The sequence below is a fragment of the Pieris rapae genome, chromosome 7, assembly GCF_905147795.1.
Source record: "Pieris rapae chromosome 7, ilPieRapa1.1, whole genome shotgun sequence".
NCBI lineage: Eukaryota > Metazoa > Arthropoda > Insecta > Lepidoptera > Pieridae > Pieris > Pieris rapae.
The window spans coordinates 8,311,927-8,329,903 of NC_059515.1; the positions used below are offsets into that span (position 1 = coordinate 8,311,927).

The 17,977-nt window shown below is 33.2% G+C and overlaps 1 protein-coding gene across 4 annotated transcripts in view; it reads left to right on the plus strand.

Annotated features, from left to right (window-relative positions):
• Positions 1–8,794: 8,794 nt before the first annotated feature.
• Positions 8,795–17,977, plus strand: part of LOC111004161 — a 104,296-nt gene continuing 95,113 nt past the window's right edge. For all 4 annotated transcript variants that reach the window (XM_022275039.2, XM_022275041.2, XM_022275042.2 and 1 more), the window contains exon 1: positions 8,795–9,285. In XM_022275039.2, the coding sequence (XP_022130731.2) occupies positions 8,839–9,285 (447 nt within the window). In that variant the 5' untranslated portion in view covers positions 8,795–8,838. The remainder of the gene's footprint in view (positions 9,286–17,977) is intronic.

Consider the following 17,977-nt stretch of genomic DNA (forward strand, 5'->3'; position numbering starts at 1 on the left):
ATTAGAATTTGTGTTTGTAGAATAAATATTTCGTTACAATTTGTTTCTAACATATGTCAGAATTTCTAATTTCCTATTAAATAATAAATTTATTTTATTTAAGTGACACATCTATTTCATTTCTAAATGAAATGAGACCGACCAATCAGGAAGAACTTGCAGACAGTTGACAATTCGACGCAGGACAGATTGTAATTTAGCGGTTTCACTTCGGTAGATTACAATATAGCGAAAAATGATGCGTTAAATTGCAATCATAATGATATGGTTCACAATCTATCGATAGTTTACAATCTTACTAGATAGATTGTAATATAACGATGTTTACAATCTTACGGTGTATGTCACCGTAAGATTGTAAACATCGTTACACAGAGAAGCTCAGAGTCCTTTGCTAACGTACTGAAGAAGAACAGTAGGGCGTTTTTGTTGCATTGGCCGTGTTCAAAATAGTTTCGGTCAAATTAACGAGTATTACACAACCTTTACATCTAACCTTAATATGTTTCCCAAGTTTCCTATAATAGCCCTTAAATTTGTTAGCGATAACAAGCGGAGTACTTTTTCATATCAGTATCAAAGCGTTTCTTTTGATGTGCCGCAATTCCTTCGCAAGATATTCGAGGCACGTTCTCTCATAATCATGTTCCTATGTTCCAATGTTTGATAAAGCAGCGTGTCTTTTGCGAAAAATGACTTGACTCTGAAAATATAGAGCCGAAATATGTCCTAGCTTTTGCATGTTTTATAGGGAATATCGTCAATTCTTTGTAGATAATGTTTTCTGAGTAATGAGCGTTAAAATTATAACTTTAATAATTGTAATAGATTTGATATATTAAAGGTATGTTATGTCAAAACATTATTTTATATGGTTAATACTTGACAGTGATGACTAAGGTGCCATGCATAGTATGCAATAATAATATGATTTGACTTAATTGATCAGGACCGATGGATGACCGCTTAGCTCGGTATTTTTTTTTATAAATCTTGTTTTTTGGAAATTTTATTTAAGTACGAATTACATACTAATAAAATTATGAAATATGATTATAATTATCGAATAAAGATAATTATATTCTTATTTAAGTTTTTATTTGACGGACATCTTTAAACGAGCAATTCTATGTTTAAGTTAAATGACATTTTCTAGAAATGATTCCTACATTTCATAAAAATCGTTGGAGCCGATTCCGAGATTCCAATTATATATATACAAGAATTGCTCGTTTAAAGATATAAGTTTAAGAAATATTTATCAATATTATATTCATTAGTAGGTAATATGTAATAGTGAAATATTTTAACAAATAATACACCATATTAACTTGATAATTACTGTCAATTCTTTAATTTAAAATGAACTCATTTAACAAATATAATACAAAGTATTGTATTTTAGTAACATAACTTTTACACATTTGAAGAAAAACACTTTCTAACGGATTGAAGTTATGTATTATTGTAAACTTTGGGTTTCTGCAGAAATCGCTCATGGTGTCCTTAATTTTCGCGGATTGTTTGTGTTGAGATTTTAATTTGGATATTATTGGATCCCAGGTGGTTGATAATTTTAGGCCGTCGGATTTTAAAATTATGTTTAAATAATTATACGTTTACAATAATACATAACTTCAATCTGTTTAAAAAGTGTTTTTCTTTAAATATAATACAATGTTTGGATAACGTCGTTTCGAGTGGGACATTCAATTAAAAGTATTAACCCTACGGCAATAGATAGCGTTATATTGCATTATTTCAATATTCTCTAATTAACCGTAAAACATGTCTAGGAGTGCATACAGTACAAATAGTATAACCGATAAGGCAAAATGTACAAGATTATACTGTCAACGCTATATATGACGAATGTGTGTATAAACGCTCTATACAATACAATAATACCTCGCGGATTCTTGACCGGATTTAACTTTTATTAATATATAATTAGAAATTTAACTAGATTTATTATAGGTTTTTGATAACTAAAATATAAATATTGTTTGAAAATATTATGGAAATGCTATGTGTATAATTTTAGTTTTGTAATATTATATCTTCAGAGCTTCCATTAAGTGAACGTATGGTGTTCATAATACTGGCTATAAAAGGATATCTTCTTGTGATCTCTTAGTAACTGCAGAGGCTTACGAGAAAGGACAATCCGTATAATATTACCGTTTGTTGAAGGGATTCCCTAAAAATACAATCGCTGTGTAGATTACTTAACAATAAATTATAACATCATCTATATAAATACACAGACAAAAAATCTTGCATTATTTAAATTTTTGTACGCTTGTAACAAATTCAATCATTGGCCCGATCTCAAAAATTACTTCATTATTCGAATTGTATATTTTTCCTGAGTATCACATATACATATATTACAGGCTATACATATATTTGTATTTATATAATTTTAAACCTATTTCGGGACCGGCCCCGAGTACACATATTACAATGCTACTAAAAATATTTTTACATCATTTTTTTGTATTTTAAAAGTATGTGAGAAATTTCATTATCTCTTTTAGTGCCTCTCTATTATTGGAGGTTGCCCGTCAGTCTTTTGAAGCGTGTCTTATTCTGTGCCAGATGCAGCAACCGTTGCAATACCAGTCCACTCCCTAACCTTGCGAAGCCATGTTTTCGTCTTTCCACCAACACGCCGTTTACCCTGGATTTTGCCCATTATAATTAATTGATGGAGTTGCTAATGGCCTTGGCGCAACACGTTTTGCATAAGTTTTTCGATATCTCAGCTCGTTACAAAACTTCTCGTTACAGTCCTTCTATTTTCGGATCCCGCTTTTACGAAGAATGCGACGATACCACCACATCTCAAATGCTTCTAAGCGCCGGCGGGTATCTTCTTTAATTCTCCAAGCTTCACAGCTTCAAAGAAGATGCATACATCTAAACAAACAATAAACAAATATTACTAAAAAATATAATGATAATAATCTATTAAAGTTAAAATGGGTTTTTTGTAAATTTTAATTATTGTTGATATTACTATGGTAATATGTAGGTTATAAAAATTATAAATCCTGTATTTGATTGATTAGTGTAGTTTTTATTTAAACATGTAAAAACATTCTAGTCTCCTGTCTTCTGTCTTGTTCATCTGTCATATTTTTGATAATCCTTTTCATAATATCGGCTTTATATATATAGCTTATACGACTAGCAAATAACGTAAAGTGAGTCGTATTTTTCATTCCTTTGCACACACATCAACAAAACCCTCATGAATTTATTAGCCATAAATCAGTGTTCTAGACATTTCGTATCAATTATAATTAAAATTATTTTCCTTTTCTTTCTGTTTCATATGTGTAAAAATGGGTACGAATCTTGATACTAAAATTATTATTTTTAAAAAGATTTCATATGAAACATTTTAAATGGATACAGAAATAGTTATAATATTGTTATAATTGGCTCTAAAGGAAATGGGGTTTTCCAGATTGAATGCACTGGATGCATACGCGTAGAATATTAAAAACATATGTATGTCTATTCTGTATGTTTATTGGCAAAGACTAGAGACTTTAAAGCAATAGTTCCAGTAATGTATGAAGTTCCCAAACCAGAGCCATGAATTTCATTATGGGATCGGCACATTACATCTATTTCGTTGGTAATACTTAGCGCAGTAGGTTTTCAGCTTTCTGTGTCTAACACACAATTAAGGCATATGCTCCTAAGACGAGCTTCTTCACCGTATAAGTATAGTTTTAATGAAGAGGAATCGAACGGAGAACCAGGGATCAAACAATAAAGTCTTTACCATAAATCCATCAAGTTTCTTTTTTATGTAATAGGAGGCACACCTGATACCGCCGCACTCACATTGCCAGAAGGCTCGCAAATGCGTTGCCGGCCTTTTCTTTTTTCTTGAAATTCCCTAAGTGGAAATCGTTCGGAAATACTTCGTTCAGGCACAACGCAAAAGTATAGATTTTCCATACAAATAGTATAATAGACGATATCTATTCGAACAGTGTTTCAATTTAGTTCCAAATAAGAAAGCCAAAGTTATCCATACTAAATGAATTACTAGTTTTCTATAACTTTGGGTTTTTTTCTTCTGAGGCCTCTAAAGCCAGGGGCGCAACAACTGTGAACTCAGATGTTCACGATGTTTTCTTTACCATACGCGGGACTGCTAAATGCGCCATGACTCACACTAGCTCAGGGATGACGCACTCTGTCGCCACTAGGCCAATACTCAAACACGTGCATGCAGGCTTAATAATCGAACACATACGACTTTGAAAAGTTCGAGTATTCAGGCAAAAAGCGTTCCACTTTTCCACTGTGAAATGTGACCCAAAAGGTTAAACTAGTAGGTCATTTAACGCTGGGTGTGTCAGAGTATACGACTAGCATTTGTCTACATCCAAAGGGCACTGATTTTGGGAGGAATACATTACGGTGTCCCCTCGGAAGATAAATCGGTTTCGGCGATAGTGATGAACTTTTTGCTGGTGATGTATGAATAGAAGCAAATGCGATTGAGATGTTTAGGATTTTTGTTTTCCTTTTTTAAGATGGAGTTCATGATTTATTGTCGTCAACATTAAATACACTTACTGCGAAATATTTTTTCGCTATACGAAGTATTTTTCTAACGTGATAAAAGTATTAGAATAGTTTTTTTTTAATATAACAAAAAAACCGGCAGTAAGTTCATCTGGTTTTAAGTGAAAACCGGACAATGCCAGAGGGGTTGTATATGCGTTGCCGACCTTTTATGAAACCTTTTATGAAAATGCTTACTTATTGAAATATCTTGCCGGTCGTGGTGATCTTTCATATGTAGGCGAATAAGAGAACTAAATCACTAAGTTAGTTGATATCTACGATTACGTACGGGTACGTATACGTAATCGGCTGAAAACATAACTTGACGAAATTTTAAAAATCTTTTCGAGGGCCAAGTCGCAATCTTTCGCACCATTAAGTATTTCACGCTCACCGCGTATGGAAATTGAACATAAAACGAAATATTGTGCTTCCCGAATAGTTCCTTTGGAAGATTTGTTGATATCGTTCAACATTCGGTGGAAATGGACTTGACCGTACTTATATTTGCATTAACAGTTCCGTTGGTATATGAATGTTTATGCTTGATTGAACTGTAACACCTTTTTGGAGCTGTGACATATATGTATTAGTAAAAATAATTCGAAAAGAAAGATTTTCTTATCATTACGGCGCTTAGGAACCATATTACATATTTTATACGAGGTTAAATGCTAGTCGTTGCACAAAGACATTAAGACGACTGGCGAGTTCGTAGTTCAAAGTCCCTCATAAAACAAATAATTTACAAGTGCAAACAGCATGTGGTGCCATCTGTTGACAAAACTAAGTATAATTTTACATCGAATTCGTGTCCGATCAAGAAATTCCAAGCTTGAGGTGAATGAGAAGATGCATAACCAGGTTTGATCTTGATCGAAGACATGTGTTACCACATCAACGTTGTATAAATACATACAAAACACAACTAAATTAAGGATACAAATTTAATTACTAACAAAACTAACACCAGTATGTAAGTAAACTTAATTAATGTAACTTGTTCTGCTGTAAGAATTAAAAGGCTTTTTTATTTTTCATTTTATTTTTATCAATTTTTATTTATTATGTATTAAATATATGTATTAATGTTATTACCCTAATGAAATCCTAATTTAATAATAATAATAATTAGATTGTTAAGAAGTTAGCCGGGTCAGCTAATAGTTGATACAGAATATAATATATAGAATATATATAGTTTTTTTTGTATGTGCGAAATGTTACGTCTCTCTCTATCTATTTAAACGCTTAAAAATTATCGAACCCATTTATACGGTGTCACTGATTACTGAATAAGAAACATCGTTAGATCTCAAACGTGCCAAATCCACGAAATCAATGCGGATGAAGATAAAGTCTAAAGATAACATCGGTAATACATGAAGTGAAAAAGTATAGAGTTTTATTTATTAAACAATTATGACCTTTATTCGTTTTATGGCCAAGTCGATTTTTCTACTTACTAGTGGTAATAGCATGACCAGGAATTAGAAACTAATTGTGAGTGAAAAGAATGTTCTTCATCTGTACTAAAAATTTGTGTCCGAAACTCAAAAGTGGCGACGTTTGATATGCAAATCATCTGGACAATATCAATAAATTAGAAAATGCCTTATACAAAATTCAACTGGGACGCTGTACTAAACGGAATAATATGAATCGATGTAACAATTTCAAGCAATTCCATTTAGTTACGACAAAACGAAATGATAAGGCTCTGAGGTTATCACGACATTTCGCTATCTGAGATAGGCTAGATTATTTGGCCTACTTTTGAGAGAATATTAAGAAACCTCATTTTCTTTGACGACTTTTATATTTACTTCAAAATAAATAACAATGTAAATTGCTTTTTATTTCAATAGTGTGTATAGTGTGGACTCAGTTTCCGCACTAAGACACCTACTCGGTCCGTTGTGCTTTAAAGCCCAGCTCCTTCCAGAACCTCCGAAGTTTTCTGGGCGCTTTATGCCACCTCATTGTTCCGATTTCTGTTCGTTGGAAAGAAACAATCACGTATTCCAGGACTACGTGGGTGACTGGTTCCTCTGCCCTGAAACAGCCTCTGTGCAAGGGACTGTCTGTCGCGTCAAAGACAAAAATATATTTATGAAAGAGACAGTGGCCCCCTATGATTTTGAGGTTAATTGTGCTGAGGTCAAGAAGTCGCTTTCTACATAGTAGGGGTTAAATGCTGGCAGTGTCATTTTGGACTTTCTGCGTTTTACGATCATTTTAGAGTTCTTTGGAGCTTTGGCTTTCTTTTCTTTTGTTTCAGAATTAAATCATATGACGGTTCGTGTGCATCGTAAATAAGGTGACGATGTCAAAACATTTCATGACAGGCATATTTCTTAATGCATTTGGTTTATACATAAATAGATGATCATTAAAATTATGTTTCTCCCAGATTAAAACGCAGGTGCGACGATGATGGAACAAGTATGAAAATTGGTGAATCAAGAGCTCAGTAGTAAATAGAATTTGGACACTTATGAACGTCAAAATGAAAAAAATTACATTTACTGCTAGTTCTCAAATCAAGGGCGTATTAGGGAAGAAAACAACTGCCAATAAACTCTCCTCTCTGTTCTGTTGGCTGATCAAGAAAATCAGTCCAAATGCTTCGTTTTTATTAGTTATATACAATATATAACGCGTTTACAAATGTCTTTATACGTTACAAAACCTTAATTGCAATAATGAGTCGCAGTTTAAGCTAACATTACTCACGTAGCTAACACATTTAAAAGCAGATTAAAAATGCAAGATTCAGTCCTATGTGGACTGTGATAATTAAGTGATCCCTGTGTAAGTAGGGCAACATAGTTACGGGCCGGGGAACTGCGATGTACAGGTCATGCCACTCAACGCTTGCATCCTTTTCATTTGCATAAAATTCTTATATAAAAAAAACAGCAGTATAACCTCAAAAAAATTTGGCTTTATAGTCAAAGTCAAAATTTTATTTAGGTAACATATTACACACTTAAGAGCGTCAAAAAATTGTTTGTCTGAAAAGAAAATACTAATAGAATGGTTGCATTTTTCAAAAGAAAAATGTAATTTTATTTGTTTGATAGATATTTTGTATATACAGAGTTTTCTAAAATGATGTATTTTAAAAAACATTGTAAGGTTACTGAGGTGCAAATTTACAAATAAAACAAAAATCAATATGTGTATGAATGAAAGGAGCATGCTAAATATTTAAAGTACATAATATCTGAATTAAAAATACGATCATAGACGAAAGTAATTAATGCTCTAAGTGTCGTTCGTAGTGGGCGGGTCATGTAGCGCGCCTCACAGATGACAGGTGGACGAAAGCAGTAACTACATGAAGAGGCCCACTCGGCAAACTCTACAGAGAGAGATGACATAAAAAAAACGCGGTTCACCATTGGATACCGACAACTCGGGATAGAGAAAGATTACAAGCCTTGGAGGATGCCTTTACCGAAGAGGGTTCCTGATACATACTAACTGAAAAAGATTTTACTTAAACATAATTCGGTAGTAAGTGTAACAGGAAATCAATTAAGGCATATAAAACATGGTGAGAGGTTAGTATATAATATATTAAGAAAGTTATGTACGCTTAAATAAACCTCAACACTCGTAGTTTCAGTAACCAAAATGAGATAAAACAGGTTCAAGAAGTTTAATGAGTAACAGCTTTAGGAAAAGTAAACTTTGCACCGTTTTCCCGTTTGTGGGTAATTAACTGTCGTACTAAGCAAACAAAACATGTTACATACATGGGAAAACCGGGACTAGTGATTTTCATTCTATTACACGTATTATGCGGTAATATATACTTTTTAATAAGCGATGTCTTTAATTATTTTCATTCAATTCAGCAATGTTTTAATTTCATTTTTATTTAATGGGTTAATATTATTTATTTATTTTATAGTAGAAAATATATAACATATTTACTCATTTGATGAGTTAAAAAGCTTTGTGCGTACTGAGCTAAATTTTTCTTCAAGATACCAATTCAAAGGTAGAGCTGTTGTTTCACATTCATCACATTGTTATACATAGGCACCTATAAGAACGCTAAACGAAACGATTATGCTACAAAATGTCAAAAAGCAAAAGCACGTAGGTCTAGGGGCGGCGACCGCGGCTTACGGCGGGGCGAGGGGGGATTAGGGGAGCGTGGCCGCCAGTTTCTCGCTGTCTGCCGCGTCGCGAGTACGCCTTGTAATGCGCCGCGCGCTTTGACGCGACATGGCCTCGTCTACGAACGGCAATATTGTCATCGAGTGGTTGCGATCGCTCCACCTGGGCCAATACGCGGAGAGTTTCATTGATAACGGTTATGATGACTTAGAAATATGTAAACAGGTCGGGGAACCCGATCTAGACGCGATCGGAGTTCTCAACCCGGCACATCGTCAAAGATTGTTGCACTCTGTAAGAACTTTAAGAGAAGAAGGTGCAGCGGCTGTGTACTTTACCCTTGAGGAGGCCGCTGCTGCTCGAGACTGCAGATGTGAAGAAGAAGTCCGCAAAGAACAAGCGGTGGCAGCCGTTGAACCGGCTAAATATGCCGACGAGTATGAAGAGGGTAAAGCCGAGTTAGTGAAAATTCCACGTATCCAGTTGAAGAGGCTTCTTCGTGAGCGTCTAGCTCAAGATGGGATTCGCTTGAGCCTGCAGCCGTACTCCACAACGGTCAGTGTTTATTCGGTGTTGCAGTGTCTCTTGCGGCTGTGTTTGTGATTTTCAGTGTGTGGCGGTAAAAAGTTTGAATAAAGGCCGCGTAGAGGCACTGCTCGCGCCTTGTTGTTTCTTTTCGAAGTTGTGTGGTTCAGCGCCTTGGACGCTTCAGGCATAGGAGTTGTTATAAAATTTGTTGCGTGCGTGATTTCCCCGGAGATGAGAACTTCGCGCGCCTTCCCTGTCGTGAGAAGATTGTAATCGCGTGCCTCTCAGCTTTAAATTGGGATTTACGATAAATCGCACAGCCTGCTTTGGCTGCTCGGGGCATTAATTAGTAATACGATTCGTCTTAACACGAACAGGATATAGTTTTCAATCTCCATGAGGGATTTAAAGACGTAGGTAATAATTAGCGATTCCTTGTGTCACGAAGTACCTATAATAATTTAACGTAATGCATAACTGTACAATAATCTCAGTGCAAGTTAGTACTTCCATAGTATTCTTCTGTTATTAGCTTGGTAATTATTTAAAACAAGACTAATATTTCTTTTGTAGTTGAATCTCTTAAAGCAACTACTTAAGTTGACAAAAGTTAAAAAAAAACATGGTTCACATTATACCTTTTTCTATAGTCTTATATCGTCATCAGCAGTTTTATTAATAAAAAAGTCAGTTGAAATGCCAGTATGCAGTAAAATGTATGTAAAATATTAAAATATCAATCATAATTATGCATGAGCGCTGAAATCCAAAATTATACCTGCTCGTAACAGGTTCTTCATTACTTTCTTGGTGGTTAAGTATTTAACAGCCGTAAGCTTTCTTTGTTTTCCATACGACAATACGTTGTTCCTAATAATTTGCCTGACGGTAATAGCTTTTTACTACAATGGATCTTTAGGTTTTCTACAATGTAACACAACCTAGGTTTGAAAGGGGAATAAACGCGAAGCGGTCAGTTTGATTTACCGCATTTCTAACGGATGGTAATATTTTACATGCTCATTTCATAGAAACTTGGTTGTTAGAACTTTTCACGACAAGTCTATAAAGTTGGCAGTAAAATATGGAATTGACATGTATTGTTCGAGGAAATTGCTTATTAAATTTGTATTTTCTAATGGAATTTTAGTGAAGGACTAATTCACTCCCGCCTCACAGGTTCAATAAAGTAGTTCCGCAGAACAATAGCCTAATTTGCCGTACTTTATTGTTAACGTTTTTTTACTTCATAAGAACCTGGCTTTACTAGGTAATTATAACTATGAATGAGTCAGATTTTAACACACCTTATCTTAGGTAACGATTGTAAAGTGGCGAGTCTGGCATAATTATTGTTCGTTGATTTTTACCGGTTTTCAAAGGAGAGTATTGGAAACCTGTTCTGAGCGATGGATGCAAGGTCCTGGGCCGGTATACACGGAGAATTATTGGATGATAAAGACAGTAGGCAATAGATTATTGCAGGTAGAATAATATGTTATGTAGATTAAATGCCTGAGAATGCACAAGCAAGGTAATTTATATAAAAAGTCTATGATGATAGTATCCAATCATTTTAATTTATTAAATGCTTTGACTCAAAAATAGTAGGCGCTTTTAATACTTCAAAGGTTCCCAAAACATCTATAGAACAAACATTGCGTTGTGAAACTTTAATTATAGAATCGCAAATGTGAATACAGTTCTCAACATAATGAATACGGTATAAATGATTCCGAATCATGTGTTTACAGTGTGATTTTAAACTCTCTACCTGGAATACCTTTTACGCGTTCCCAAACAATCCGTTAGTTTTTGCTAGTCCATTTGGTGAGCGATTACGCCGGAAAGGCTCACAAAGCACTGACAAATTCGGGGTAGTATCAATATCGTAGTTCCGAGTTCCTGACTATTAGCCAATATTTATGTCCTGTTGACATCCATTGTTTTGTTACTATTAAATTTGTAGCTTTTATGTGGGTCACATACTTTTAGTTACCTGGTGTTTCCTGATATGTGACACCAATATTTATAGATCCATGAAACTAAATATATTAACTTAAATGTGTCAAAATAAAATAACCATACATGTTAATTCCCTATGGAAGGATAATACCTATTTTTGAAGGCCTACAATAGATGAGGCATAGGAAGGTTGGTGGTTTGGAGGCGGAGGAAAGTTATGGAAGATAAAATTGTATTTACGAACCTTTACAAATCGGTAAAGGAACCATAATATACTGCGCAAATTATTTGTGTTAATATTCGTAATACAAGTTAAGTAATTAAGTTATAATAAAAAGAGGCTAGAAGATGTTTCATAAAGGCATTTTTACTGATACCAGTATAAAACCCAGGAATTTCACGGGTCCAAGTTTAAACCGGAAGTAGGTATTATTCTCTATTTACGTAACATGTACATGTTACGTACACAATAAGTATCGGAATTCGAATTTTGATTTTTGAAATGTATCAATTAATACCCATTTCCTGTATTAATTACTTCAGCTCGGTGAATATCAAAGTAAAAATGTGTTAAATAATTCCCTATGAATTCCGGACAGATGTTAGATTCATGTAGATATCCGCCCTCGTAAAACCGTAACTGATAGTGTGCTTTGTACTTATTTGATCCCATTATGATCAATCGTTTTCTCAATGTTGCTAATTCTATAGAATGGTGCGGATGTAATGGATTATACGTACATTAACGCCATCATAAACGTTTATTGATGCGCTAATTATCAATTTTAAATAATAAAATACGTTAAAATATTTGTGTTAATTTAAATAATATTAATAGTTAAAGAAAAACACTTTTTTAACGGATTGAAGTTATGTGTTATTGTACACTTATAATTATTTAAATAATTTTTTTAATTAAATATTTTTTGTAAAGAGTTTGCTAGGAGATCGATCGACTGTCACCGTCTTGAAAACAATCTGAAATTGTGAATTAATTATTGAGTTCGGGCGTAAGACACGATGATTTCCTCACATTTTCCTTCACCGTACGAGCTCACGTTCATTTCGACAGATAAAAAGCCTGCCTCAGAATCAAGTCACAAACTTTAGCACCAAGCCAATACTGTTCTGTATAATGCTAGTTATATAAAAAAACAGGGAGCCTGTAAAATAAGTTATGTAAATGAGACGAGGGTAGGAAAGGTCACTCGATGTAACAACGAATGCAAAGTTAATTCTTTTTTTTTAATTCTCGCACGCAACATGTGATAATCAAAGTTTACAAAGCAATTTCTTTAATTAGCGTTAAAATAAAGTAAAACGGTGATTATTTAAGTTTATGACAGAGATTAAGAGTCGGGAATTTGACGGGTTCAGATTTTTGTTGATGTTTTGAGGTGTGTCAAGTCACGAATGTTATATCAATTACTAAATAATTGAACGTAAAACTTTTGTCATTATTTATTAGAAGGATTTATATGTTTTTTATTGATAACTCAACTTCTATTGTTACTTTAGTATTCTAAACTAGATGACCTTTTGACAATTCCTAATAAAAACTATTGACAATTTCAGTTTACTTCAAGTTTTAATGTTGTGATGTTACTATCCACGATTTGTATCCGAAGACATATCACATCTTATAAATGTAAACTCCAGGACATTATTTGTTTTCAGTTTCATTTATTGAAAGAGTTATTTCTGCAGCGTAGGTGTTAATCCATTGCTTAAATTTATTTACTTATTAAATTATTTCAAGTGACGGGTTTTGATTACAATTCCGTGTATATCTGTGTCACAACTTTCTCTTATTTCTCTGATAAATAATGAAACGACGCCCGTTAACTCATTCTGTGTAATTGAAGTTTTACGTTAATACATATTTAAACAACGCCAAGGGCCAATAAAAGCTCTACCATATATATTTAAGAACGTCTATTAAATACTTAAATAAAGCTGCAATTTCTGCATACTATAACGGCCATCTCGACATTTTTTTTTATAGAACAGGGGGCAAACGGGCAGGAGGCTCACCTGATGTTAAGTGATACCGCCGCCCATGGCCACTCTCAATGCCAGAGGGCTCGTGAGTGCGTTGCCGGCCACAAAAAAACATGATTAAAACTTGAACAATCATGCAATTTACAGTTTGATTTTAATTATCGTTAATGTTCAAGTAACTTTTCTCTCATGACAGTCTCATGATATGCCTGATACCCTATGGCTGAAGGTCACCTATTAACAACTTGAATTGATGGTTTTTGAGTTCCGGTCTGTTCTGGAAACAGTTCCTCGGCGGATGTGATGCTCGCCCACTCATTTACGTTTACAAACACAATTAATTTATTCAGCCTTTCCTTTCCCTAAGTTTTGCCTGTTCCATATACTTAATATAAAAATTAAATAATCATTATTAAATGTATTCCATATTGTAATAATTCATGTCAGTTCCAGAGCTAACTTATCGAAAAATGGAGATACAGAGAATCGGTTTAAATAAAAATAACTATTATCCGCTACCATAGAATATGCTAATTGAATTTACAATTTTATTCACGAACGCTCTCTCTTAAGTAATCGTTTATATAATTATTTGTGCTTTTCGTTAGTTTAATATAATATAGCTTTTAATTCCACCATTTACCATATAATCGACAAATACCTTTTTAAACTGGATGACTTTAATATGGAATTAAGATTATGGTATTTCTAATATTTTTTAGAGAACAAACAAGGTAATATCTTTTTATGAAAGCTTTTTTCTCGAGCTATCAAATATTCTAAAATCCATTTGAATCGATAAAATTACTAACTGAGATTAGGTCCATTTTTTGTAGCCTAAAACCCAACTCAAATGGTAATCAAATTGCTATTTTACATCGCGTGAGGATAATTTGAAAATATAACAGAATTTGGCGATGAATAAAAAATCAACTTCACAGGGAATTTACATTAATATTGATCAAGTTACATATGTGTATTGTCTGACCATTCAAATATTTTATTGTGTGTGTCTTACAGAAATATTGTGGGATGACTTTTCGATTTATTATTATTGTGTTTTTATAAACGCAATACGACCTTAATATATGGAGTTATACGATATTTTTCGTCCATAACTTTATTCTTCTTCCAGTGCCATCACCTTTCGAAGGTTGGCAATCATCATAACTTTAATTTTGGATGCCGCGCTTCTGAACAATGATGCTTTGACCAATATCATTGCCTTCTTCAACCACACCGTGCTTCTCCGTCCATGCTCCTTATACCAGCCCATTTGCCTTGAATTATTAGTTGAAGGAGCTCGTCTTTTTGGTGGCACGTAAGACTTGTTCAGTTTTCTTGCGTGACGTGTCAAGCTTCCTTTTCTCTAAACGTCATAAATTCAATATTCAGAATTCTGTCGAGCACGATGGTATTTCCTATGCGTATGATTATATATACTGCAGTTTATATTGTATGAAAAACTTTGACCAATTTTGCGTTTGTAAAGTTATTTCAAATATTATTTGTGAGGTCATTAAATATATTAAAGTCTATGTTAAAAAGTTGGTACATAGATAAACATAACGTATGTTTGTTTATTGAGTTCTTAAAAAGCTAACGTTAGTGTTTTGTTTCTTAGAAGTCGCTGTTCAAAATAACCTGTCTTTTGTTTCTCTTCGGTAGCATTTCAATTGTTTATAGTTGGTTTGAAGATAACGGAAGCTCTTTGTAAATATTGCATGCGCAATAGATAAAAGATAATTTGACATAGAATAATACAAAGATCTTGACGATCGCCTTCAGTTACTTTTAGGAGTCGTAAAATAATTTTGTAGCTTTATAAATGATGCAAACATTTTCTATGTAGGTACCTTCGATATTACAGAAAGTATCATATTGCTCATACAAGTATTCTTTCTTGGAATCACATTGGATCTACAATGCACCTACTTACTACAATACAAATACATATTTAAAAATAAGTAATATTCCTTAACATTAAAAAATCACTTTTTGTTTAAGCGATTTCACAATGAGATTCTTTTAAATGTGACTCTAAAAGTCAGATAAAATATTAAGGGTACTTTAATACTACGCATTTTTAAAGTTAAATTAATAATTCTACATCAGTATATAGTTTTATTTAAATTAAATCAGATCTAGATGATCTGATTCATCTCCCATTTAACTAACAAGCATGTTATCCGTGCTTTGTAAAGTACTCTGAGATCAAATTCAAAACGAAAAATACGTATTTACGTACTAGTTGAATCCAGCGATTGATGACTGGAGATTTTAAATTAAATAAATATTTACTAATACTTAAAATTATATTCTAAAAGCAATCTGCTATCCAGTAGGTATGGTATGTTTCAGACGACGAGGGTTGTCGACATGCGTTGTTCCTAATTAAAAAACCTTGTTTGAAAAATATTACCGCCTCTTGAAATAATTTTTGTCAAAAATATTAACAGCAGACTTCTTTTCCGTTATCATTTAATACATTGTCAAGCGCATGGTAAAGCTTTGGAATCGCAATTTAATTTTATCTGTCACAGAAAAACTCTTTTATCGCAACAACCCGAGGCCGAATTGGTAACAATAGCAAAATTAATAAACGCGTCTGAAATTTTTCATTTGCACTCCGTTTAACACTATGTGTTAGCTTTGCGGATGCCCAAACAAACTAACATTTTATAGTAAGTAATAAACGCTGAGCAAATTTGTCCAATGTCAACATTTATCAAACAATGTTTGACTCTAAATTTTAGTTTAGATAAAACTAGTTTCCATTTTCTATCCATTCCATCCTGGGTTTGTTTATAGTCTGTAATACTAAAACTACATTTAAATTTATTAAGTTTTATATATTGTTAGTTATAAGATTTAGGAATATAAGTTTAATTTTTCAATGTCTTTATGTAGGATAATTGGTGTGGGAATTATTTCGAATTAGTAGTAGTTGTTGAGATAGAAAAATGTAGTGGAATAAATAAATAAATAAAAATTATAGGTATAAAATTTTCTTATTACATCCTTTTGTATGCTACAAGTAAAATTTGAGGCCTGTGAAACTTATATATAAAGAAAAATTCATTGTTGAAAAGCCGTGCGTCGATAAGCACGAAATAATCCGTCCCTTGGACCTTCCAACCTACCCAATTCTTATGTAAATTTTTAAGTTCTTGAATGAATAAATCGTTATTAAAGTGAATTTACAGTTTTTGAAAAAAAAAGCTTGTTGCATTTTAAATTGCTTCGGGTACAGAATGAGAAAAAAATATGTTAATCAGCAAATTTATTCCGGTATAAAACGAAGTGTTTATTTTCTTATCTTTTATGTTTTAAATTTTAGTACTTCAGTCTCTTACAGAAATATACATTTTATCTGTTTATTTAGGTGATAACTGATGATGTTTTGATAAGCATTACCGTGAATTGAATTACTCAGTAATTCAATTTTTTCGGACTTCGTTGGTTCTGAATAAGTAAATAGCTTGCCTCATAATATTTACTTATATGAACCCTTCTTTACTTATTATATTAAGACAAGGTGATAAACGAATTGTGTTTTTTTAGAGTTTGGGATGTCTAAGTCAAATCATTTAATTAGACCACATAAAATGGCACTTGTTCACGTTAAATAAACTATAAAGATGATTCTAGTTGCCCGTTCCAAAATGGCTTGTGGAAGAGAATGGGCAAGAAACTACAGACTTACTCTTTTCAAATAGGTTTTAGAATATTTTGTTTATAGTACAGTAGTACTTGTGTACAATGTACTGTAGTACATTGTACTCCTAGAATAAAACTACTAATGATTAGAATATTAAATTATGTATTTGATACTATAATCAAACGACTATTTATCTCCCTATAACGCTCAAATACACGCAAAAGATTTAACATTCGAGTGTCGGAGATAAACTATGTACCTACTGCCGTTTACATTCAGCCGTAGTGAGCAGGGAATTGGGCAGGAAAATGGGCAGGGCGAGTGTATAAACGTGATACTTCGTCGTAAGTAAGTACTCGTAAATGAAATGAATGTAAATGCGGTAAACTACTACTGAAGTATTTCCGAACCAATTCGAGAAATGCCGGCAACGACTTGTTCCTGGCAATGTGAATGTCCATGGGCGTATGTATCACTTAATATCAGATGAGCCGCCTCCCCTTTTGCCTCCTAAAAACTACGGTTAACACAATATCTGTGCGAAATGCAAACTGAATTGTCAGAAGACTAATAGAAATCGAATCAAAGAATCAACTATTTATTCAATTTGTTATTCGAGTTTTATTTGTTTCTGGAGCGGTTATAAAAATCCACACTCTATTTTTGCCTTTTTCTAAATGCCGCAAACGTCCGACTATTCGATTTTCCGATTTTTCCAATATTTACGTTTCAATTTTTCCTATACCGTTTGGCCTGTCGTTGTAAAAACTTTTTTGTTGTAAAATCAACTATGGAACCGTCTTTTGTCTTTTGGCAGAGTTACGAAATAGTTTGAATTGTTTGTAATGTATGTTATAGTCATGGTTTGGTATATAATTGATTGCGCCTTGGTCACGCGCTTTTTCATAGGGGATTTTCCAGGAAAAACCATTAATAATAATAAAAACTTTATTCATGACAAATCGGTTGTGACAACATTCATATATCGCTAGTCCACTTACTAGTGAGTCTTGTATTCTGTGACTAGATAACAATTAGTCAGTGGTACATGATACACGTTTGAAACAGTCTTTTGAGAAAAAGTAGGTTTAG